General features: G+C 39.1%; 1 protein-coding gene across 2 annotated transcripts in view; it reads left to right on the plus strand.

Moving 5' to 3' along the window:
* The window catches only part of DCP1B (decapping mRNA 1B), a 43,036-nt gene extending 25,481 nt beyond the window's left edge, over positions 1-17,555 (plus strand). For both annotated transcript variants that reach the window (XM_057428124.1, XM_057428125.1), the window contains 4 exons: positions 6,259-6,402; positions 7,171-8,010; positions 14,419-14,667; positions 16,502-17,555. In XM_057428124.1, coding sequence (XP_057284107.1) covers positions 6,259-6,402; positions 7,171-8,010; positions 14,419-14,667; positions 16,502-16,582 — 1,314 coding nt within the window. In that variant the 3' untranslated portion in view covers positions 16,583-17,555. The remainder of the gene's footprint in view (positions 1-6,258; positions 6,403-7,170; positions 8,011-14,418; positions 14,668-16,501) is intronic.
* The last annotated feature ends 6,231 nt before the right edge of the window (positions 17,556-23,786 follow it).

The following is a 23,786-nucleotide window of genomic DNA, read 5'->3' on the forward strand; positions in this document are numbered from 1 at the left end:
AACCATTGTGCCTTTTCTTGTCCTACAAGACAAGCTCTGGTTTTAGCTCTGTGCTATGCACTTCTTCTACAGCATCTACCTATTTACTACACCAGCTTTGATCTAAGGGTCAGATTAGGCAGGCATCCTTTGTCAGGTTGATGTGGCAAAAATAACTGAAGCGTTCTTCTTCATTACTAAGGACACACAATGATTTGATAAGAACATCATTTCTGGTAGCGAGCAAGCACAGCCTCTGGACTTCTGTTTCTGTTTTTGATTGTTTCTTTCACTTTTTTTGTCTTTTAACAAAACATTCCAGTGGTAATGCACTGCCAGAAGAGGAATATACTTTCTAAGTTTTCGGGTGCCTTAGCTTTTGATTCGTTAACTGTGTGAAAGACTTGATAGTAGGATCCAGAAGGCCTAGCTTTCCTGAGGGCACTGTGCCATACTCAGCCTTGATGATGCAGAGACTCCACTACTATTCTTAAACAGTCTGAATTGGTTCTCTCTGTCTCACTTAAGCAGGGCTCTGACTGGAAATCTTTACTACCGCTCTTTGACAGCATCTTTGTCCTCCTTAGTTCCTCTCTTCTGCTAAACACCTTGTACACCTTCATATCATGTTCATTAATGTCATCTTGTGGCTGCTTTAGGAAGAAATCTGCAGTTTCCAGGGCTTTATAGCTTTGCACTCAAGCTCTGACAACTTCAAAGTCCTCTTCATCCCTTTCAGCATAGACTTCTAAGTACAGAAACTCTTCTAAGTTCCATCAGGTCTTGGCTGACCTTCTTTCCTTGTATTAGACCTTCTAGAACCTCCTCCTTGTACTTGACAGGTCTTTGCAGTTACATGTCTCAAAGTCAGGTTTTTGCTACAGACCATGAGATTGGGATGTGACATGGTATTTGCTTCAGGAGAAATACGTACTGAAGTACCATGCTTGCCCATTGTCTGTTTACTTCGAAAATGTCCTGGTCAGCTTGAGCTTCATATTGTACATGTAGATTTTGAAATCTCACAACATAGAGCAGTTGTTTGACTCCTGTGTCTCTGACCATACCAAACTTACCTAAAATATCCTCAGTGATGGTCTTGTTCTTTTTGATTGAGATTTACCATATATTCTGCTTTTTTCCAATGTTTCTTAGCCTTTCTTTGGCTCAATCTTCAAACCTTTTCATTTCTTATGCATCTTTTGTAGGAACATAGCTTTGAACAAGACACGTGACTAAAGGACAGACCAGTGAACCAAGCTGGAATAATTGTCAAGTGTAGTAGACGATGAGTACTCTTCTGGTTCTATCACTAAAGAGCATGGTGACATTTCTTTCATGCTGTTTTTGCTCTTGATTATGGCATATGATATCTTCTTTACCTGTCCACTTGACAGTTGCTTAAAATGTCATGTTGTTGCTCTGAACTTACTCATCAGCAAGGCCATGCTCTCTATCTGCCAAAATGACTATATTCTGAGCCTCTGAAATCATCACAGGTTGTTTTTTTTTCTCTTCAGCATACTTCTCCCTAGCCGTTTTATCAAATCATGGGAATGGTACCAGATGATAGTTCAGTCTCATTCTCTGTAGGCCTTTGTATATATTGCCATTCATTTTGCTGAGGAATTTGGTCTGAAAAATGCTCACATAGTGAGAGACTCCACTGTTCCTCACCTCATTTTTACATGCTTAGTCCTGTGCTCATGCAGAGTATGACAGTAGAAGCTAAGGTACTCACAGTTTCTGAAGAATTCAGCCTATTAAAATACCCTGGGGAAATAAGGGTATTATTTAAATTCTGGAGAACTCATTGTGAGATACACAAGAGTATGTTATTCATCATGATAAAGTTTAAATACATGCTTCTATGATTTCAGCCCCAAACGTTATGCTGAAAAATATCAGTAAGAAGAGGGTATATTGAAGAAAAGGCAGCGTTGTTACAAAGAGAACAGTCTGGGAGAAGAAAAGCTATTTCATGTTACTGAAGTATATTTTTTTTCTATGTGGGATCTGTGCAGTCTAAACCAGAAAACTATCTGAACTTGTTTTAGTATAGATCAAATAGGGCCACAGGAAGCACTTATTTGGACTATGAAGAAAACTTTCATCTGGTAATATATTAGGTAAGAGGCTTAACTGTCATTAAGTGAATGAGACACAACATATGTCACCAGTCAGAAACTGGGTGAGAAAGTGGTTTAAGAATAATTCAGTCATTTGTCCAAGTGTATTTAATTTTTAAAAAGAAATGGTGAAGTTGCAGAAGGCTCCATACTAGGACATTGTTGAGAGCCCATATGAACTGCCTGGAAATTATGAGAAAATAAAGTTTGTAGGAAAAAACAAGAACAGCAAAAAAGTTACTAAGTTCAAGGATAACAATGTGTAAGCTAAGAAGAACCTAAGAAAACAATTTGTTTGAGCAGTACATTGATAAATTTAACTCAGAGCTAATAAATGGAAAGGAAACTTTTCCTTAGTGTAAAAGCTTTAATAGTTATGTTAGTGTTGTAGGCTCGTTTTCTGCACTGTTTCTTCATAGATTCTTTCTGTTATGATTGTTCATAACAGTCCATTCATAAACATTTTAAATATTAACTGCTTAGCAAAACTGAAAAGTGTAGGTTTCTTTCAAGTGCTTCCAGTATCATAGATAGAGGAATCAGAATCATCCAGAATCATAGATAGCCAGAATCATAGATATCCAGAATCATAAATATCCAGAATCATAGATAAAGGAATTAAGCATGGACTAGCTTTAAAAGTAAACGGTTTTGCTTATCATGTATAGTCTTTGGACTTAACTCTTTGTTTAAATTTTGGGACATCTTTGGTCATCAGACTTGCTCTGCGCTGTGAGATGGGTAGCAAGGCTCTGGGTGAATGAGATACCACATTCTAGTAAAATTATTTCTTTGATTTTTCCCATGGAGGACAAAAAGTGTATCTGAGTTTAAATATATTCATATATTGAATGTGGCCTACTGAAATTAGCCATGGGGTACTTGCTACATGATTTCATATGTATCTGAAATTCAGTTTTGCTTTGAAGCTCTGCATTACTGGCAAAGTCAGTATGTTGTTCTTCATGTTTTTTTCCAATCTAGTGCTTGAGGCAGTTTCTTGCTTTATGCAGCAGGGGTATACCAGGAAAGAAGAGACAGGTGCTTGTTCTTTCTTGAAACTGAATAGCTAACCACCCTGTGGCATGAGTGTACGTGCTTTAAAGTTATTTCTAAGAGCATCATTTGAGCCAAAAATTGTCATACAATAGGAGAAAGCCAGGTACATGGCAGGAACTATGTTTATATTTCACAATCAGAAATGCACTGCAGAAGCTCTTGACTGTCCAAACATCACAAGATGATTTTTCAGGAGAGACTCACAAAATCATTGACACTGGAGGGGATCTAAGGAGGCAGTCAAGTCCAGCCTCCCCATTTACAGGAGTATCAGCTATAGTGGGTTGCTCAGGACTGTGTTAAGTCAGGTTTTAAATATCTCCATGGACAGAGACACCACATCCTCTCTGGGCTACATGTTCCAGTATTCAAGCATCCTTAAAGTAAGCAAGTTTTTTCCTAGATTTAAACAAGACTTTGTATATTCTGATTTTTCCCTTATGACTCTTGTCTTCACTGGGCGCCACTGAAAAGAGTTTGTCTCGGTCATCTTTACTTCTTCCCATCAGGTATTTATTGACATTGATATTATATCCTGAGCCTTATCTTCTGGAGACTAAGCCTCTCCTTGCTTGACAGGTGCTTAAATCAACTTCATAGACTTTCAGTGAACCCAGTCACGTGTGTGTATGTGGGTAATCCCAGAACTAGACGTAGCACTGCACTGCTCAGTAGAAGGGTCTAGCCAGTGGTCTGTGTTGAGCAGTGTTGAAGCATCACCTCCCTTGATGGCAGTGCTCTGCTTAATGCAACCCAGGATGCTGTTGGCCTTCTTTTGCCCCAAGGGCATGTTGCCAGTTCATCTTAAATTTCTTTAACACCCAGGTCCATTTCTGCAAAGTTGCTTTTCAGTTAGTACAGCGCCATGTAGTAACCTGTACTACATGGGGTTATTCTTCTTCAGTTTCCCTTTATTGAACTTCATGTTGCTGTCAGTCAATTTCTTCAGCCTGTTAAGGTCCCTCTGAGTGGCAGAACAACCATCTGGTCTATTAACTACACAGCCCTATTTTATAGTCTGAAAGCTTGCTCTGCCCCATTATTCAGGTCATTAATGAAGATGTTAAGCAGTATTGACCCCAATGTCAAACCCTGTGGTACACCACTAGCGAGTGACTGGCTTCCAGTTGGACTTCATACCAACAATATTTCGAGTCCAGCAGATCAGATAGTTTTCTGTCCATCTCACTGTCCACTTACCTAGTTTGCGTATCAATGGTTTGTCTTTGAGTATGTTATGAGAGACACTGTCAAAACCTTTGCAAAAGTCAATATCCACTGCTCTCCCATCATCCACTGAGCCAGTCATCTCACTGCAAAAGGCTACTGGGTTGCTCAAGTATGATCTTCCCTGTGTAAATCCATGCTTGCTACTCCAACTCACTTTCTTGTCCTCGACATGTTTAGAAATGGCTTCCAGTAGGAAACCATTTGTTTCATTGCCTTCCCAGGGATTGAGGTGAGGCAAACCGCCCTGAAGTTCCCCAAATCCTCTTTCTTGCCCTTCTTGAAGGTAGTACTGATGTTTGTTTTCTTCTGGTCCTTGCCCTGCCTCACTCCCTCAGTTGCTATTACCTTTCAAAAATAGAGTGGTTTCACAATGACAGAGGCAGGTCTCTCAGCTCTTGTGAGTGCATCCCACATGCTACTTAACCCTATCCTCCTCTACCAAGAGAAAGTCTTCATCACTTCAGACCTTCCCACCAATCTCAGGGGCTGGGGTTCCTGAGGACAAATGTTGCAAATCAGGCACTGTGTAGGTCCTTGGAGCCCCTCAAGCTCCCTTGAGAAATCAAGTTCTGTTTTACAAAGCAGCCCTGGAACCAGAGTGTCCTGTTCACTATTGCAGTAGGTGTCGGAAATGGATTAAATGATTAGTTTTGTATATCTGAGAGGAGGGGTTGTTTTCTCACCTAACACATTTGCATCCTAAGGAGTTTGTTTCTGAAAGTTCTGGAAAGGACACTGACATTTTCATAATTGCACAGAAATGGCTTTTGAGTGTGTCCATGTGGCAGCCTGTCCAGTCCACAGTTCTGTCCCAAGTAGTGTAAAAAACAAGACTGGGGTCTTTGGAGGAAAGCATGAGAAACCAAACCTGATCATTCCTTACCCAACCATTAGATCTGCAGCATAAATTTAAATCCCATCAAATTCAGGTAATTAACGGTGAATATTCTTGTTAGGATTAATTTTGTTAGGTAATTCTTTAAGAAATCTTTCCGGGTTCTTGGATTCAGTTGTATCAGGTGATAGTGACTTCCAATATATTGTTTTCTACTGACAATAGCATTCCTTGTCTACCTAATGCTTTTTTTAGTTCCATTGATTATGTTCTTATTTTTTGTACAATGAAACTAGGACCATCTTGTTCTCCTTTTCCTATTCCATTTATTATTTCTCTTTCAGGCAGCATTTTCTGTGCATTTCTTCTGAATTAAATCATGTCTTTCCATGTCCCTGATCACTTTTAGTCATCTGTCTCTGCTTGTGTTTTTATAAATGTTTTTATTAATCCTGTCATATTTAGTAAGAAAACACACTGGTTCTAAAAATTGATTAAACCTTTAATTACTTTTCTTTGTGGGTATATGCATCCTCCAGGTTCCCACAATGTGGAATATTTATGTAAAAGATTCTGAGTTATAATTCCAATTTTTAACAAAAAGCATTGGAAATGTTCTTTATGGCCATATTAATCCTTCATCTATTTGAAGTACTACTAGCTGTCTGCTAATGCAGGAAAAGCATGTCTGTTGCTTGGTTTCTGAGGTGCTTTCTAAAAATTATTTTATGCTTTCTTAAGTGTGGGAAAAGCAGAAGGTAAGAAAAAGAACTGAGATTTAAATGAGAAGGAAACCTCATGCTCGGGAAGTCTTGGAATCAAGTCTTTATTTTTACATGTGATTTGTGGGTTTAGAAAATTAGGTTGCAGTTGTAGTTCTTTCAATAGCATGATATTTCATAATCAGTGCTGCAACTAGTATTTTTGGTTACTGAATATCTGGGTATGTCTGTATTTTACTATAGTGGAGAAATAAAGGAATAGATACTGTCACACTTACTAAAAACCACTTCTTTTCTGTTGCAGTGTAAGACCTGCTCAGAGCCAAAACAAATAACCAGTTCCTCTGCAATCTATAACAACCCCAACCTAATCAAACCAATTCCAGTGAAGCCTAGTGAAAATCAGCAGCAACGAGCAAGCAAAACAAGCAATGAGCAGCAAAGCAAGGTAAAATGTTTTGTGTGTTTTCTGACCAGTGCTGCTGTAATCAAGTAACCATGTAGGGATATATATTGGAGTTGGAAGGTCAGTGCAAGAATTTGAGGTGGAATGACTGTAAGGAATTATTTTAATGCAAAACTAATCCGTTTTATAAAAAGCTCCGCAACCCCCACTGCATGATGTAGAAGCATGTAAGTCACAGGCATACTATCCTGAGGCAGCAAAGAAATACCAGTCTTTCAAATTTCAGATGCTACTTTGATTGATTACAAACTGGTCTAATCAATTGCAGGGCCACAAGTTTTTGTGGTTTTCTTTTTTGTTTTTCCTTTTTTTTTTTTTTTTTTTTTAGGTTAGTTCTTTAAATAAAGAAAAGTATCTTGATATCTTCAAGTTCAATCATGCTGCAGCATCCTAAGAGCTGAATTCAGCTGTGACATGGAGATGCACAAGAAGTGGCCCTACTTCATACATGGGGAGACTTCTCTTTCTTACTAATATTGTACTGATGGCTGAAAGGGAATATGCTCTTTCATGGTGTTTGAAGTGAAGCCACTTCTATCTCTCAGATTCACTGCTATTCTCCCACATTAGCAGGTTGGCAACTGTTGTCTTGCCCTTCCTATGTGACAAAACTATTAAAAATCCTCTTGGAAGAAAAGAGCATATTGGTTTTCTCAGCTTTTCCTTGAATACTGCTGGCTAAATGTCACCACTTAATGTAACTTATGCATGAGGGAACTATGTTTACTTTTTTCCTTTGTCCCCTCACAGAATGTGGATCCTGAACCACAGCACTTGTCTTTGACAGCACTGTTTGGAAAACAAGAAAAGACGGATGTCTCAGAACCACTTAATAAGCAGAACCACGAGAATCTTCCTATTAGGCAGGGTGTAGTACGTTCACTGTCCTATGAAGAACCTAGCAGGCATTCACCCTCTGCAGAGAAACAGCTTTGCCCCGCCATTCAGAAGCTTATGGTTCGTGGGACAGACCTTCATCCGCTTTCTGAGTTTCCTGAGAACCGACTTTGTGAAAATGGCAGTACCCATCCTGTGGGTGAAACTTTCACAGGACTCTTCCAGCCTGTGACTTCTCATGGTATTGCAGCATCTCATGTAGTTCAGGATACTGCTGGCACTCAGAGCTTACTGCAGAAATTGCAAAGTCAGTCAGGGACAGTGCCTAAAAAGGACACCAGTGCAACAGGATCTGTGAACTCGACAGCTTCTGTGTTCATCAGGACTCCTGCTCCTGTTGGAGCACCAGCAGCACCAGTAAATAACATGAGCCAGCCACCTTTGGTGTATTTCAATGGTTCCCTACCAGGCCAGGCTTTAGAGTCTCAGACACTTGGTAAAGAACAATCCAAACTTCCTAGACAGCCACTTCCTCTCTCGGGCAATCAACCAGCCAGTTCTGGGGTGATTTCACCTCAAGAGTTACTGAAAAAACTCCAAATAGTGCAACAAGAACAACAGTTGCATGTATCCAGCAGACCAACCTTGGCAGCTAAATTTCCTGTCGTTACTCAGAATACCAGTACGTTGAAACCACTGGATTCTTGGATAGAAAAGGCACCGGGTACAGAAAAACAGAGCGCTCTCTTTCAGGTAAATGTGAAACATCAACATTTAAAAAAATAATAAAAAAAATCTAGCAATCTTTTGAACTTGGTGTTTTGCAAGGTTAGTCTTTGTTTCATTTTGACCAGTGTATTCTTGTTGCTATTCTTACCGCATGTTGCTGTACATAGTTCATTTCGCAGGGGATGATTTAACAACAGCAAATAAGTTCTGATTTACTAAGCTGTGATACTGTAAATACTGATGGCTGCACCTCTTGCACATCAATAATGACCAAAAACACTGCAGTCTTGGGTTTTTCCAGAGGCACTTTGAAAAGTCACCTGGTTTTCAGTTGTACTTATTTTGAGGTTTCTCATGTGGTGACTAAATGTAATATTTTGGGTTTAATAACTTTTCTTACAAAATTAGTCATGGCTTCTCTGTGCAGATATGCATTCCTTTGTATGCCTGTTGCTAAAAGTGCTTTAAAGGTCAGTTGCTTTCTAAGAGCAGTTTTCTGAATCTTTTTTGTATTGATGAAGTAGCAACCTTGTACCGTAAGCACTACTGCAAGTATTCATTAGCTATATTTTTGTGATGTAATGTCTTTTTTTTAAAAAAAAAAAAAAAAGGCCTTGTTCCTGAATGCCGTCAAAAAAAAACCCAAACCTTTAATTCTCGTGATTGTGACCCTAAAAGTCAGAATGGTGTTGCAAAAAATTCAGGAGATGTCAAGAGAATGTGTGTCTCATGACTACATTTTTCTGTTTTTAAGGAAAGCATCGTGTACAATTATTAAATGTCTCATCCTGGATAGCTGCTGTCTTTGTTAACAACTTCATTTTCTGTAGGATCTTTCTCACTTGAATGTCTTCGCTGTTCAAGGATGACTCTCAGTGCCTTTTAACTTACCTTATTGTGGACAGACTGTTCACAAGATTTGTGTTGTGCTGGAGCCTGACTTGTATTGGAGTCTAGAAGTTACCCGAATGAAAAACCATTCACCTTTTCAGTGTAAAATTCAAAAGCTGTTATTTCTATTGGAACTTCTTGAAAACCCAAATGAAAGACCACAGAATACTTCAGCATGTTCCAAGAATCCTCCTGATTCTAGAGAGTTATCCTACACATGAAGAAGCTGAAACAGTCATTTAACAATTAAGGGCCACATCTGTCACTAACACTGTGACATGTCAAGATTTCTAATTCCATGAGAGGTCAGAGGAAGATTAATTTGCGATAGCAAATAGCTCTCATTATTTTTATTCTTTTAATTAAAGCAGCATGACTTTGAATAATCTGTGTGAAAGAGTTTTGGGGGGATTAGTCACTGAAATTATTCAGGAGCAGTTGCTTACAGATGGTATTCTGACTTTCTAGTGGAGTGCTAATGAATTAAAAGAGTATCCAGAGTCACAAAAATTTACTTCTGTTTTCACTGGGAATGGGTCTTGCCTGCTATAAATGAAAGAAATTGTCTAACTGGTACATGTACGGATAGCATGGAGACATTCCTTCTTTGAAGGTAAAATGAGGCAAGTGACAGGCTGTGTAAATCACTATGCATAAATGAAAAATGGAAAATATGCTGATATATTTTCAAATGAAAAATCCATATACATGTTGATATTGCTAAAGACTGCAATGCCAGCATTAGTTGCAATACAGAAGGGGAATTATTGAGGTCTGATGTAATGCAATGTCAATGATTTTACTGTCTAAGTACTAGAACAGTAGCTTGTGAGAAGAGTGAAATCTTCACTGCTACAAGTCTCATTCACTGTGATTATTGCTGCAAGTTTGCCTTAAAAAAAAAAAGCAGCTGAGGAGACTCAGTCTCACTTTGCGTGGCTGTGAGCAGACCAAGTAGATTGAGACTGCCTATGAGTGGCTTCACAGACCAACAGCTACTACCAAAACAGTATTAGATGCAGTTCTTCTCACACATTTAGCAGCAGATTTAATGCATAGACTGAAAATTATAATGAAAGTATGAATAATTATTGTTTCGGACACCTAAAGCTCTGCAACCTGGAAGGAATGGCCTCTTTCACATGCAGCAGATTGCCAAGAATGAAAAAAGGGGAGGAAGCTAAAAATGAAGGTGTGAGTCTGTGTTCCTGTAGAATGCCATGATTTAGCCACATAAAATATGCCTGTTTCTGAAAAAAAATAAAATAAAATAAAATTGGAAGATAAAAATTTGAAATAACTTTTATAACCAACATTATTCTTTTCATAATATAATCCTTGCTGTAAAGCAGAGGCTTTAAGTGCTACCATGCCTGCAGACAGACATTCAAGTGAAATTGAATTGGCACAAGTATATCTGCACATGCTCATGCAAAATTGATCAAAGCAGATTCTGACAACAAATGCAGCAAAAGGTTTGTTCTCTGTAATTATTTATCTTTTCGTATTGCCTGCTCTACTACAATTAATTATACAGGAAAAGCAAATTCTGGAAAGTCTGACAGGAATGGAGAGGTATCTGGACAGTGTTGTTGGAATCATTATTAAAGGAACACCCTAAATCCATCTAAAACAGCACTAAGAAAATGAAAGCAAGTCTTTTCCACAATTGACACATTACAAGTCCAAGTTTAAATTGGCTTCTCTGCCTCTCCATATGGTGTAAGAACTGTGATTTCCCACATGGAAAGGAAGAGACCGGTTACAAAAAAAAAAAAACCAAAAAAAATAGAGAAAGAAAGAATAAAAGCAAAAGCTGAAGAATAATACTCGGAAGCATTCAGTCAGGTCTGTTGCCAGCCCTGTTCTGTGAAGTATTCCTTATGTGGACAGTGAGTAACTTGTCCTTAAGATGCAATAAAAAGGCATTAATCTGCTGTGGTCTTTTAAGCATATGCATAGTGTTAGGCATGAGTTATCCTGATTATAGATACATGCATGCTGAAGTGTTTATGTTAATCAGAATTATGGGTTTAGAACTGCTTACAATAACCTTGACACAAATTTATCTTTTCTTCAGCAGGCCATTTATCTCGCAGCCCATTTTTCTCATTTGGAGCATTTTCCATCAAGAATGTATTTGGTACAGTGTTACATCTCCTGAATGTTTGCATGGTACCTAATACCTCTGGTGTGAGCATCACATCATTACCTTTCAATTGTCCTGACTGCAGTTTCAGCACGAGATTGTAGACATGCAGAGGAGGAATGCAAATAGATACTTACAACTTGTTTTGAAAAGTAGTTTAAGATTCTGTTCTTACACATCAGTTTAAAAAATCTGAATTTGAAAGACAAAGCAATGTTAGCATTGTAGCCAGCTTTATTTTAGTGGGAATTGTCTTTAAAGTTCCTGAACCATTCTTACATTAAATGTTCTCAGTTTTAAGTAATACCACTAAAAAACAGTTAGAGGCCCACAGCATCCACCCAGGTGCTCATGTTCCAGAGGAGCACTTGATGCACGTGGAATTCTGCGTGCGTAGGAAGCAACAGAGGCTGCCAGTTTTCATTACAGGAGATCCAATGCTTTCCTCAGTTCATGGTGTTATGTGAATTTGCCAGCTATCGTGTCATCTTGCTGCCAGCAGCCACGCAGAATACCAAATAGGTATCTTAGTGAGCGTTTATGCTTCTGAGAAGGAATTCTATATGCTGCAGTGATTATTTTGCGTGTTATTTTATTGTTCTTTCTTTATTGCTGCACAACTGATGGTAGACTCCTACTCTATAGTGACTCAGAGATTTAAGTGTTGACCTGATAGATCTGGAGGTAATTCAGTAGAGACTGGATGAACAAGTAACTCAAGTTAGATTCTGTGGGGAAGAAATTGATGAACAGCATTTTGGAAGAGCTGTTATGTCTTGTGAGAAATTGCTTAAAGCTAAAAGATTGGCCCAAGGGCTATTAAAGTCTCTACAGAGCATTTTCAGTGCTTTCACCAAAAGCGTAGTGTTATAGGAACTATATAGAACTAGTATATATAGAACTAGTAATGCCAAGATCAGCATCCCATTTCTGCTGGGTGTCATCTTTCCCAGTGACTGAAGGTGATCTGAACCAAGTCTAAAATGAAAATATGCCTGTAAGTTTCTTAAAAAGCCTGTTGTTCATGTAAATTTGTTAAATGGCAGAAGCCTTGAGCATGAAGTGTTAGCAAAAATTGCATTGCAGTGTTTGCATACAGAAACAAATGCTGTGCACTGAAAAATGATACTGATTTTCTGTTCATTTGATACAAATATTTTAAGTTTTGCAGTAACCTGAAGATATTAGCTGTGTCACCAGTAGATGGCAATATTGCTTATTCCATATAGTTTCCATATGCTTGGCAAGTGCTACCAAAAAGCGAAGATAAGTAATTTTTTACATCTTTTAAACCACGTGTACATGTTTGAAAGTAGTAGCTGTATATTATTAAGTGCACAGTTTGCCTCAGGTTTTGTTTATTTGCCTTTGACTCTGGAGAGGAATGTCTTTGGGGTCTGAAGGACATGTCATCTAGGTTTTGACAGAGTGTGTGTGGATTCAGCTATCTTAGTGGGACAGTTTTGTCTCCTCCAGCTGCTCACCACCATCCCTTTGCTTGGAGGTTCCTGCCCTTGGAGAGAAGTTTGTATATACATTCTTTAAATGACATTAGGGAGAATCATTTGGTATAAGCAAACCCTGCCAATTTTGCTTGAGGTAAATTATAGAGAAGTTACTTCTGAGTAGAGCAGAAGCATTGTGGTAAGTGTCTGGAGGCAGTCAGTCTTCCACTGTAGGAGAGCAATCTTCTTACAGGCGAACATCTGTGCGCAGTCTGAAGGTCTCACTCCACAGAGGGATGTCACTTTGGACTTGGATTGATTTTCTTCTAAAAAGAATGTTGTTTTTCAAGCATAGGAGCACAAACATATGCACCACCTTCCTGTTTGAAGCAAACCTAGAGCGAGTTAGGAATATGTTAACTCATTCAAGAGCTTTTAAGATAGACCTGATGGTTGCTGTTATGATTACATGCCCTGGGGTAGGAAAAATCTGTAGGTCAAGAGTTTTGTTTTTAAGTAGAACTCTTTATTTGAGAAGCAATATTTACATAAAATGTTGTTGTGGTTTAAAATGTGAACTGGGATAGTTTTGTATTCGGTGCAATATTGTGTGCTTCCTGATACCCATGGGTCTTCCCTTACCCCTAGTGTTTCTGCTTCCTTAAATTTTGCATAAAACAGCTTGAGATCCCAGTTCTCTTCATTTCATTCTATTTTTATTTGTATTGTAGTCTAGCTAACATTGTTCAGAAATGTCTTGAGTAGAACAATCTAGGCGTAAGTCAAGCTACCAAAATATGAAAGTTTTTTAGTATTAAACTACATTGTTTTGCATATCTGGGACATAAACCTCAGTTTTATTTTCTTAATTTTTCATCAAAACTGAAATGTAACTCAGGACACAGAGTAAAGTGATTCAGTAGCCTTTCACCTTCATACAGTTGCAATAAATCATCCTCCAGTCCAAAAGAGAGGAGCTTTGGTGAACTCCTATCAGTTGCTTTGTATGTTCTGTTCTGTGAAAAAAAATACCGGGTACTTGAATAGAGAGAAAATTGCTGATTAGGATTAAGATTTATTACTATAATTACCTGGAGAGAGCTCTAATGTCTGCAAACTGAGTGAATAAACTTCCTATTATGTTGTATATTACATCTGATAGTATTTCCTAGTCCTGCATGGTTTACAGTTCCAGGATGTTTTGCAAAATTTAAAAGTAAAAATTCTTTGACACATATCTTTGCAGGTTGGCATGGTTATGATACTGAGGGAACTTGCAGAACTGCTGCAGCATCAAGGTTTTCCTTCTCCTTGAGGGCCTTTTTTGGTCTTGTCAGCTGTGTGTTGGTTAGGAGTCAGTTCTGTTTCTGACAGTGCCACTAGCTCACTGTGGCTTTTTAGATAAATCACTTAATCTTTGTTTTCCTTCCCCTTTCCTTAAGTAAAATAATAAGAAAAAAATATATATATACTTATGTATATAATTATAAAGTAATTTGAAAGTTATAATTGGAAAGCATTTTCTAATATTAGCTACAGAGGTTTGTCTTTAGTAGTGATATTTGCACGTTAAGTATATACACAAAGATTAAACATAATGACTTACTGTCCCTATGTAGAAGACTTTACAGCTGCATTCTCTGGGAGTGCTGATATTTAATAGTAGTCTGATTTTTGTAATAAAATGCTCTTGTCGTAAGGTCATTTGTTTGACAGATAGGCTTAATCACACTTGAATCTATTGCTTCAATCTCAAATTGAATGGAAGGTGTTTTAATCTGTAAATAGTTCATGTAGGTGGTCCTGAGCTAGAGTTTCATGTAACTGCATTGATATCCAGCAGTCTCTCTACCTGTTGCAAATCAGTCTGCGGTTTTGACCATCTTTATTCCCATAGAATGAAGTAGATGATAGGTTTAATTGATGACTGTGTTTTTATATGAACAGGTAATCTCACCTCAACGCATTCCTGCCACTGTGACTCCTACGTTGTTGATGTCCCCAATGGTGTTCACTCAGTCCACATCTGCTCCACCAAAAGCAAATGAAAGTGGGCGATTAGCAGCAGCAAACCAAGAACCTGCTGCTAGTTCAGCTAGCCTTCTTTTGCCACTGCAAAGCACAGAGCCTTCTGTGGCCAGCAGCAGCTCAATGACAAAGATGCAGCTGCAGGAAACACTTCTACACCTGATCCAGGTAAAGTGCCAAGAATTCTCCTTTGCTTAAAATCCCAGTACCCATTTTGATATAAGCACCCTGTGTGATCGGTTGCATCTGTCTGTCTAGAGATTAAATGAATAATTAAAATGTATGCTTATGGCTGCATGTGAGCAGAGCACTATGACATAGACTGAGGGTGTGATAGCCTGCCCTTGCACCCTGCTGTCTTAACTGCATTTTGATTAATGCATCTGATTTTGGGCTCAGGAAAGAAAAAAATTGATGGAAAAGAACAAAGATGACTGAAAACTTTGTAAGGTGAATCTATGAGCCAGAGAGAGATCTATTCTATTTTTAGCTAAGAATAAATAATGGGTGATTATCCTAGCTGCCAAATATTACAGAGATGCATGTTAGCAGTAAGAAGAATTCAGATGGGAAATGAAAATTGCAGGATGACTGTGAGCAACTTTAAATATAGGTTAGATAACCTAAAACTATACTAGTTCAGTTAATTCAATGCAGTTCTGTAGTTCAAATGATAAAATTCCTTTTGCTGTAATTTTCCAGATTCGAATGTGACAAATCATTGACAGTGTTATGTATGAGATGATTGTTTACTGCTCTGGGATGATATGGGTGATTATGAATGTTATTTTCCTTAACTTGCCACGTGATGAATATCTGAAGAGCAGAAGCTGGGGAGAGATTGTATAACTAAAGACCTGCCCACGAAGGACAAGGAATAGAAACACAGATTTAATTTGTAGGCCAAAACTGTGTGCTTGTATGGCTTTCGAATAAAAATAAAAGTCATTATTGGAATGTTGAAGTTACTTAAAATGCAGTTTAAGTTCTAGATTCTGAGCAGGAAAGAAAGCAGTATCTTTAAGAAATTAAAGGCTTTTCTTATTTTTCCCCTGAATTTTTAGTTTGGGATTAAAAGATAAAATTATCATCTTTACACACTTCAGGTATCTGGATAGTAGTAAAACCATATGTGAAGCTCAAAAGGAAGCTGCTCAAAGAAAATTGGATTTTACCCTCTTAAACTTACTTGCAAAATGTGCATTTGACCCTACTGTTCTTGGTGGTAGTTGGGAATAACTAAATTACCTGGAAATATATTGCTGCCAGTTTCTTACCTGTTACTTTTCATTATATAAAACTACAATCTTGGATGCTCCTGTTTTCCCTCAAATAGTATCTTGATTTTAATTATCCTCATATGTTTATATAAGCTACTTATGACATTCTTTCTTAATGTGGGCTGACCCATTCTTGCAAATCGATCTGAAGGAAAAGGTTAAGCAATCATCAGAGCAAAGGACACAGCATCAGTTAGGAGCATTAAGTCTAAAAGAGCTAAACAAGATGCAAGGATTTGCCCAGGTAGGATTTAGTTTAGGATCAAACCCCAGGGTGTTTCACTGTTCTTGCAGGCATGTTTGGAATTATCACTGGAAGCTGCTGGAGGAAACTACTAAATAGAGGAAACTACTTTAGGAAATCCCTAGAAGGGAAGAAATTACGGAGTTGTATCGCCTCCATGTTATCATGTAAGAACAGTGGACTGAAGTTAAATCCACTGCGAGTCTGGAAAATCTGCTGTCTGTATACTCATTACTTCTTATAGAGATACAGTCATGTTTGCTGCAGTGAAGTTTATATTCATGTTAAGTTCTTCTTAAGGCTACTAGCAAGGCTTGGAAATAATCCATATTTTTGTAAAGGAAACAGCCTTTCTGTTGCTCACTTTTAAAAATAGAGTAAGAATGAAATGTAACTGGTCCATAAAATGGAGAAACCTTCTAATCTCTTTACTCAGAACGCCTATCATGCACTAACAATTACCTGTTTTGTTTTTCAGAATGATGACAACTTCTTAAATATTATTTATGAAGCATATCTCTTCAGTGTGAGAAAGGCAGCCATGAAAAAGTCTGTGTGAAAGATCATTTTTAAATTCAATTTCTCCCTGAACTCTAGGAAAAAGGTTTCCAAATTTTCAAGTACATCTATGTTTTAAGAAATGAATGGTCTTAAGCATTTTGCATACATGTAGATTTTGCTGGTTGGCAAGTACATGCTGTACTGAGACAGAAGTGAGCAAAAAACAGATTGTGCCTTCACGAAGCAGAGCGTCACGATACTGAAGACTTAATAACAAAATATCTTAAATTATTTTTCTTTCATTGGTCCATACTTGGAATTGGTTTCACTGCGTAAGGGCTCAGTTCTCAGAATTCGGCTTCCTTTTTTACTTGGGAGTGTGGTTGGTTATTCATTGACTAGGTGTTTGACGTGGATTTTCCCCGAAACGTCTGAACGTGCCCATCTCTGAACACATGGTGGCAATGTTGGACTGCTTTTAGGAACCTGAAAACCCGAGTGGCACCTCGGTAGGGAAAGTCTCGGGAAGGCTGAGCTATCATCGCGCTTAGCTGACTGCAAAGCCGTTTAGATGACATGTCATGACTTCCCCCCAAATTTTTGTAGAAAAATCTTTTTCTATTTTAAGAAGAATATTTTTAGCTAGCTGTAGAAACGGGACTCTGCGGGTGTTTGGGGGGGAGGGTTGGTTTGTGAATGTACTTGCTATCAGCATAGCTCTGGGATGGCACTGGATTCATGTTTCTGTCATTCCAGATGCAATCTGCACATTGGATAAGCAATGTACAACTTTGTTAAGGGGGATGCTACCTGGTGTAAAACTCCTATTAATTTTTTTTAGTGTGTCCTGGAGCACAGTGATTTCATTGATCTGTTTCTAAAGAAAATAAAATGGCTATTCCCTCCTATGTGCTGATTTCATTTTATTGTACCATGGACTATGTGTTTACATTTGCGTGACTTTAAAATGATTTTACACTTGGCAGAAAGCTCACAATTTTTTAAATCAGTTAGAATAAATGACTGAAATAAATCTTATGTATAATTTTTATTAGTATCTGCCACTGAAGTGCCAGTTTACTACAGGTTAGAACCCAGAGATGTTGCTGAGGAGGCATTTCTTTTGTTGGTGCAGAGAACCCAATCTGTACTCCATAAGTGAGTACACATTCTTCTTTACTATGGGCACTGGTGTAGGCACAGCTCAGTAGTTTCAGTGGTAAAGGTTTTTCAGTGTAAATTTGGATGCAGGTTTCAGTTAGTATAGTTGTAACGATTTAAGCACTTGCTCCCACTCAACCTACATCTGGTGTTTCTCTAGTGCTCACGTTCTTTGAGAAATGTTCTAAATCAATATTAAAAAGAAAAGTTGAGAGCTACTTTCTTTATAGACAAGTGAATAACCCCAAGAGACTCATGCCTACAGAACTGCTGGACTTTTCCCACACTAGGTAGCTTGTAGAGAGCAAGTTGTGTTCTAGTTCTGTTTTGTTACCAAACTGCTCATGATTCTTTTAGATTCGGTGAAAAGAACATGTTGAGCAAATACCAGGAAGGGCAGATTTAAAGATAGCAAGTCCTAATTCTAATCTTGTAGCCATAATAATTTATGTAGCCATTCAAGTTTATGGGATTCTACCGAGTTAATTGGTATTATTTCTGAATATACTGTGTGGAAGAAATTGGAATCTACACAAGAGAGTTTGTATGAAACTACATACATGCATAATTGGTGTCTGTGACGCTGGGGTACCTGAGAGTGCAATTTAATGATGATGGGGACACATAGTTAAGACCTCATTTGAAACAGAACTTCTGTAATTGGTGGCTAAAAATAATCCTCAAGCATCTCAAGCTGTGTTTTTGATATGTTTTTTAGTCATGAGGGAAGCTTTTATTTACAAAAGGCAAGTAGGAATTTTAAAACCATCCTTATTTACTGCTTTTCAGAGTAATGCAGCCTTTACAAAAATTAAAGGCATATTTTTTAAAACGTCCATTAACTCTTGGTGTTTATGACAACAGTAGTATTGGCACTGTGCTTGACATGCTGAGGCTTATCTTAAAGCAGACAAGGATAGAGCTAATTCAGGGTTTCCTCTCACTGCCCTCTCCTCTGGTTACATCCACACCAAGTAACACTGACGGAGTTGGACTTGTCATTGTATTATGCTGTAAGGGATTTCTGGGATTGTTTAGGAGGCATAAACTTGTCCTTTATGGAGTGAAGAAAAGAAGAGTAGTTGCTAAAGAAGAGAAGTGTTATTTTAGCTGGCTTGCATGCTTACCTAGTACAAGGTAAGAAAGTAGAAAAAGCTCAGAAATAAAATCTGAATATTATGACAATTAACCAAAGAGCAAAAGTAGTGAGAGAATTCTGTTGAGAAATGAAGCCAAACTTCTCGTGTAGGCTTCCCTTTCAGATGGCAGGATCTGCTTCTTCAGAGATGTTTAGGAATTGGAGAGGTGAGCTTGGAGTCCATACTGGAGCGTAAAACTGTGCCATGCCCCTTTCTCTCTTCTTTCTACTACAAGCTGAAGTATGTGTCTCAGAAAAAGGCATTTTCCAGGAATATAGTCGGAGCCTTCCAGTACTGCAGAAAACCTGGAGGATTCTTACCTAATACTGAAAAATTGATCTCTGCCTTTTGGTATTGTGTTTTGTTTAAGCTTCTTTATCAGCTCAGGCTGGCTTGTTATGCAGCCACATCTGTGCGTGATACCAAAAAGCTTGGAGGTCACCTCCAAACACTTGGGTTCTCTATTTTATTATGTTATTTTTAAGACACTGTTAGAAGTAGGGAGTCCTTGAGCTAGCGAGGCCTTTGGAGATGCAAAGGCCACGGCAGTTCAGATTGCTTTTCTTTAGGCCTATTTTTTTTTTAACCTGGAAAAGGAAAAAAGGTAGGAAGCAGAAAGTCAGAAGGTGTGTAAGGATCACATTAACTCTGCTTTAGATGCTGCCACAGTACGCGTGTGTAATAGTTTTTAATTGTCTGTATAATATACTGCTGTTTGGGGTTGGGCTCCTTCTGGTTCTAGTAGAATAAATATCTCATAAATTGGGGTTTAGCAAGAATTCCAGAAGTTGGAGCAATGCTTTATACATTAATCCTAGTCTCAGCCTTGAATTGATATTAGCTTTCAGTATAGTTCCACTTAACCAATGACCAGTTCCTTAGGAAATTCCACACCTAATAAGCAAGAATGAGAAAACAAGGAGTAGAAAATCAGTGAAATACTTCAGTATAATCTCTCTCAGTGTTTATCATTGAAATCTGTAATATTCAGTGAAGGCATCCAAATCTTTTCTCACAGAAACTTCAAATCCTTAATTTGATTTTTATTCATTAGCTCTCTGTTGCTCCTTTGTTTACTCCTTGTTGTAGCTGCAAATAGGGTAATTAAAATTGTACAGCACAATCACATTTTCCAGGAGCAGGATGCAGCTGAATAGGCAGGATGCTTTGTCTCCTCTGACAGCCTATTTAAAACATGTTGAGCTTTGAATTTCAGGCATAAAAGTGGTGGGCATTTGAGATGTCTTTGTCCCTTTAGATTATTAAAATCATTGTTTAATATTTTAGCACTTGGAAATCTTTGCTGAGGAAAAGACAAAATTAGAAGATATTTTTTTCAGTTAGCGTTTGAGGCTGTAATGTGAAAGATGTTACGAGATGGCAGCTTTACCCAGAGGGATCTCTGAAACCTAGAAAAAGGCAAAATCCTAGTCCTGAAGATGAATAATGCACTAAAAAATTAATCCTCTGTCAGCCTACAGTAAACTTTACTGCTAATCCTAAGGGCTTTTAAGAGACTCTTACGTACTGCTACGGATATCTCTAACAAGCTTGTTCTGGCCTCTAGATGTAAATCTCTGCAGCTGGGTTGGGAATAGAGGAGGGAGCATGGTTTAGAACCTGTCGGGGGGTGGGGGGGGGTGGGGGGCAGGTAGCTGTTGATGATCTAGAACCTGTTGGGGGGAGGAGGAAAATGTGGTTCTGCAAGACACCACAGAAACAAAGGCTTTAGCTTTATAAACACTTTAAGCTGGCTCTGCTGCTGAAGAGGCAGTCTGTCCCAGCCACCCACTCCTAGCTGCTCATCCCTGCTCCCACACCACTCTTTCCTTCCTTTGCCCTTCCTTTCTCTCCTCTTTTAGTTTGATTAAGACATGATAAAATATGTTGCAGCAGAATTACTCCAGGTTAAAAATCCCTGCATGCCAAAGCTGGTTTTAACCCAGACGAGTTCAGTGGGCAGCAGCCCCGGCAGCAGTGTCAATATACAGACAGGGGCGTGCAGCCATGGGGATGAGTGGGGTATGGGGAGAGGAAGGTGAGGCAGGAGGCTTGAGTTGCAGTACTGCCTTAAATTGACTGGAAGCTTTTGTGATCTAAAGGCCTTTGCCTCTTCACTGAAATTCAGACTCAGAAGATGCCACAAACATTGAAATGTGACTTTGTTGTTATCCCCTACCTTGGCTCTGTGTGGAAATCCATGAGAGTGTTTGCAGATACCTCCACGAAGGGTAACTGCTGTCCATGAGGTTAATCTCTCCAGGCTGTCTGCAGAGCCAGTGGAAAGACAGGATCCTCTTGAGATACTCAGTACAAATCTAATTTAGCTTGGAGATTAGATTGGCTGGGCTAATGTTAGCCTTCGCAAACACCTTTCTTAGCACCACCATCTTGTACTGAACCAGTACTGACATTGGAATCAGCCCCTACCTTTCCTCACCGCATAGGGGTGAATTTTCCCTTCCTATTTTTTTTCTTTTAAATTTAATGGAGATTGTACCATCAAACCTGAGCAGACTGTTCAGATAAAAATCTGCCCAGCATGGAAGCGAATGTGAAATGCAGGGACCAGATTGCTTTTGTCTGTGTAGCTGAAAAACCACTGGAACGAGCAGGAAGTAAGCACTGGAAAGATAAAAGGGAGAGGCAAAAAAAAAGGTATTTTTTAGGTCATTTTAAGAATAGCTTTTGGGGGAAGTGTGTCCAGTATTTGAACAGCTTTACTTTATAGCTGTTGTAGAAAGAATTCGAGTTTTAAGTAATCTCCATGGTTCTTCTTTCTAGAAGGTGAGCAACATGATAAAAACTTCCAAAGAACAAATGTAGAATTAACACCTGGTGTACACAATAGGAAGTCACTGCTCATTTTTTGTGAGAGCAGCACCTTCAGTCATACACAGAATAAAAAAAAAAACGTTTTGAAACCATTTGGGGCATACATTAATTAAAAGCCCTTTTTACTATATTTGGGCACAAATTCCACAAGAAGCAAAGTAAGCTCTGCATTCAGAGCAATGTGTCTGCGCAAACACCACCAGTCAATAAAGGCAGAAGAGAAAACCCTCTGGCGTATGGTGCCTAAATGAAAGCCAAGAAATAGAAAGGATGACATCTGACTACCAGAGAGTAGCTTGCTTTCATGCCATAAGGGACCTATGCAAAACAATGGCCAAGTCCTACAGCTGCTGCTGCCATGTACATAGAGGGATGCGAATCCTGTCGTTAGATTCTCCATCAACATTGCCACTTTTCTTGCCCAAGTGCTGCCACCCTGCTCCATAAGGTCGTGTGCTCAATGCAGAGCTGCTTACTCATGGCGTTGAACCATGCTGCTGCACATCTCTGTTACACCACGTCGCTGTGGATACAGCCACTGGTACCATGTTTCTGTCCGCGATACCTTAAATTTGCTTCTGAAACATACTAAAATGGTGTGATTATTATTATTGTCGCTTACCCACCTGTGTGTTTTTTCTTCAAGCACTTGCCTGTAAATGCAACGTTTAGAGGGAGACAGGAAAGGAGCATGCAGGCTCTTGGCAGCACTCCCAGCATAGGGCTACTCAGGCTGGGAACAAAAGCTCTGTTTTCCTTCAGTTTTACTGCTGCTTAGCAGCCTGGCTCACTAACAGCTGCCTTCTTTCCACTTACAGCAGGAGCCCCAGACCTACCACTTAGAAAAAGTGCCTGCATTTCGCATTCATACAAGAGGTTTTGGGGGGTTTATGCCTGAGGCTCCCCTCTCAAGTTCTTATCAAGGAAAACCTGCCTCTCCTGGCTTTTCCCATGGATGCGGTGAGCTGTGGCCAGGGGTTTGATCTAGAGGAGCCATCAGGCTGTAGTATCATGACATAATCCAGGGATCCCATACTTAAAGCTTGCAGTTTGGCAACAGACATAGTTTCCATCTCTCTTAAAGATATGTTTGCAAGCAGGATTAGCCACTTGTCCCTGCTGTCTCATCCTCTTGTGATACTAATTTCACTTCCCTTGTTTCTACACCTGAAGACCAAAACCTAGTGCTTCCAGACATTCTGTATCCTCTTTCCTACCACTGCCTCAATCCTCTCATCCCCACCTCTCATTCCTCCAAAGCAGCTGCTCACGGGGAGATGTTTGCCCTTGTTTGCCATGTGAGCAAGCACAGGCCATCACCACATGCTACTTTCAGGTGGATTGCACCCCACCAAACATATGCCACAAGTTAGGAATGTCTGGACAGTATCAGCAAGACCAAAGATGAAGATGATGAATGCTGTAACAAATAAAAGCTTTGCTGTCTTTGAGAAAAGTCCCTGAAGGGGATCATCGTGAAACACATCAAGGGAAGGGTAGAAGGAATGAGTAGAGACATAAAGAAGATGAAGAGTCTCCAGTTAACTCCTTTGACTGAGAAGTATGAAGAAATGCTGGCTCAGTAAGAAAATCCAGTAAGGTCTTTGAAAGGACAGTGAATAGTTCTAAGCAGAAGTGAAAGCAGTGAATCTTCAACTCACCTGTGGGGACAGAAGTGAAGTTGTGTAAACTGGAAGAGGAAGCAGGGAGATGGAAATGCGCAGAAGAAAATGATTTTGTTCAGTTAAACTTTCACTTGTAAAAGCAGAAATTCAGAGAGTATTAAAGTTCAGAAGAAACACTGAACTAATCCCACACTGTGGGGGGCTGCCAAATCCAGCAGACAAATGTTCTCCAGTGTCAAGTGCATTGAACCAGCCAGATGGCCAAAGATGAAGACAGCGAGCACTCATTTCTGAGATATTGGCAGGCAGTCAAAGCAGACCTGGCTTTGCAAAGCAGACACTCTGCAAGTGCTGCTGTGCATACATTGAAGAAACCAACTCACGAAATGGGAAGATTTCAGAGTTAAAATACCAGTTTAGAAGGTGATAGAAAGAGAAAAGTTGGGGGCTCTTCTGGTCACGCCCTAGCAACACATATTGGTGCTGAAGAGGCAGGTCTGAA

The sequence above is a fragment of the Pezoporus wallicus genome, unplaced genomic scaffold (assembly GCF_028554395.1).
Source record: "Pezoporus wallicus isolate ANWC-B61680 ecotype Strahan unplaced genomic scaffold, APGP_CSIRO_Pwel_v1 contig_2908, whole genome shotgun sequence".
Taxonomy (NCBI): domain Eukaryota; kingdom Metazoa; phylum Chordata; class Aves; order Psittaciformes; family Psittacidae; genus Pezoporus; species Pezoporus wallicus.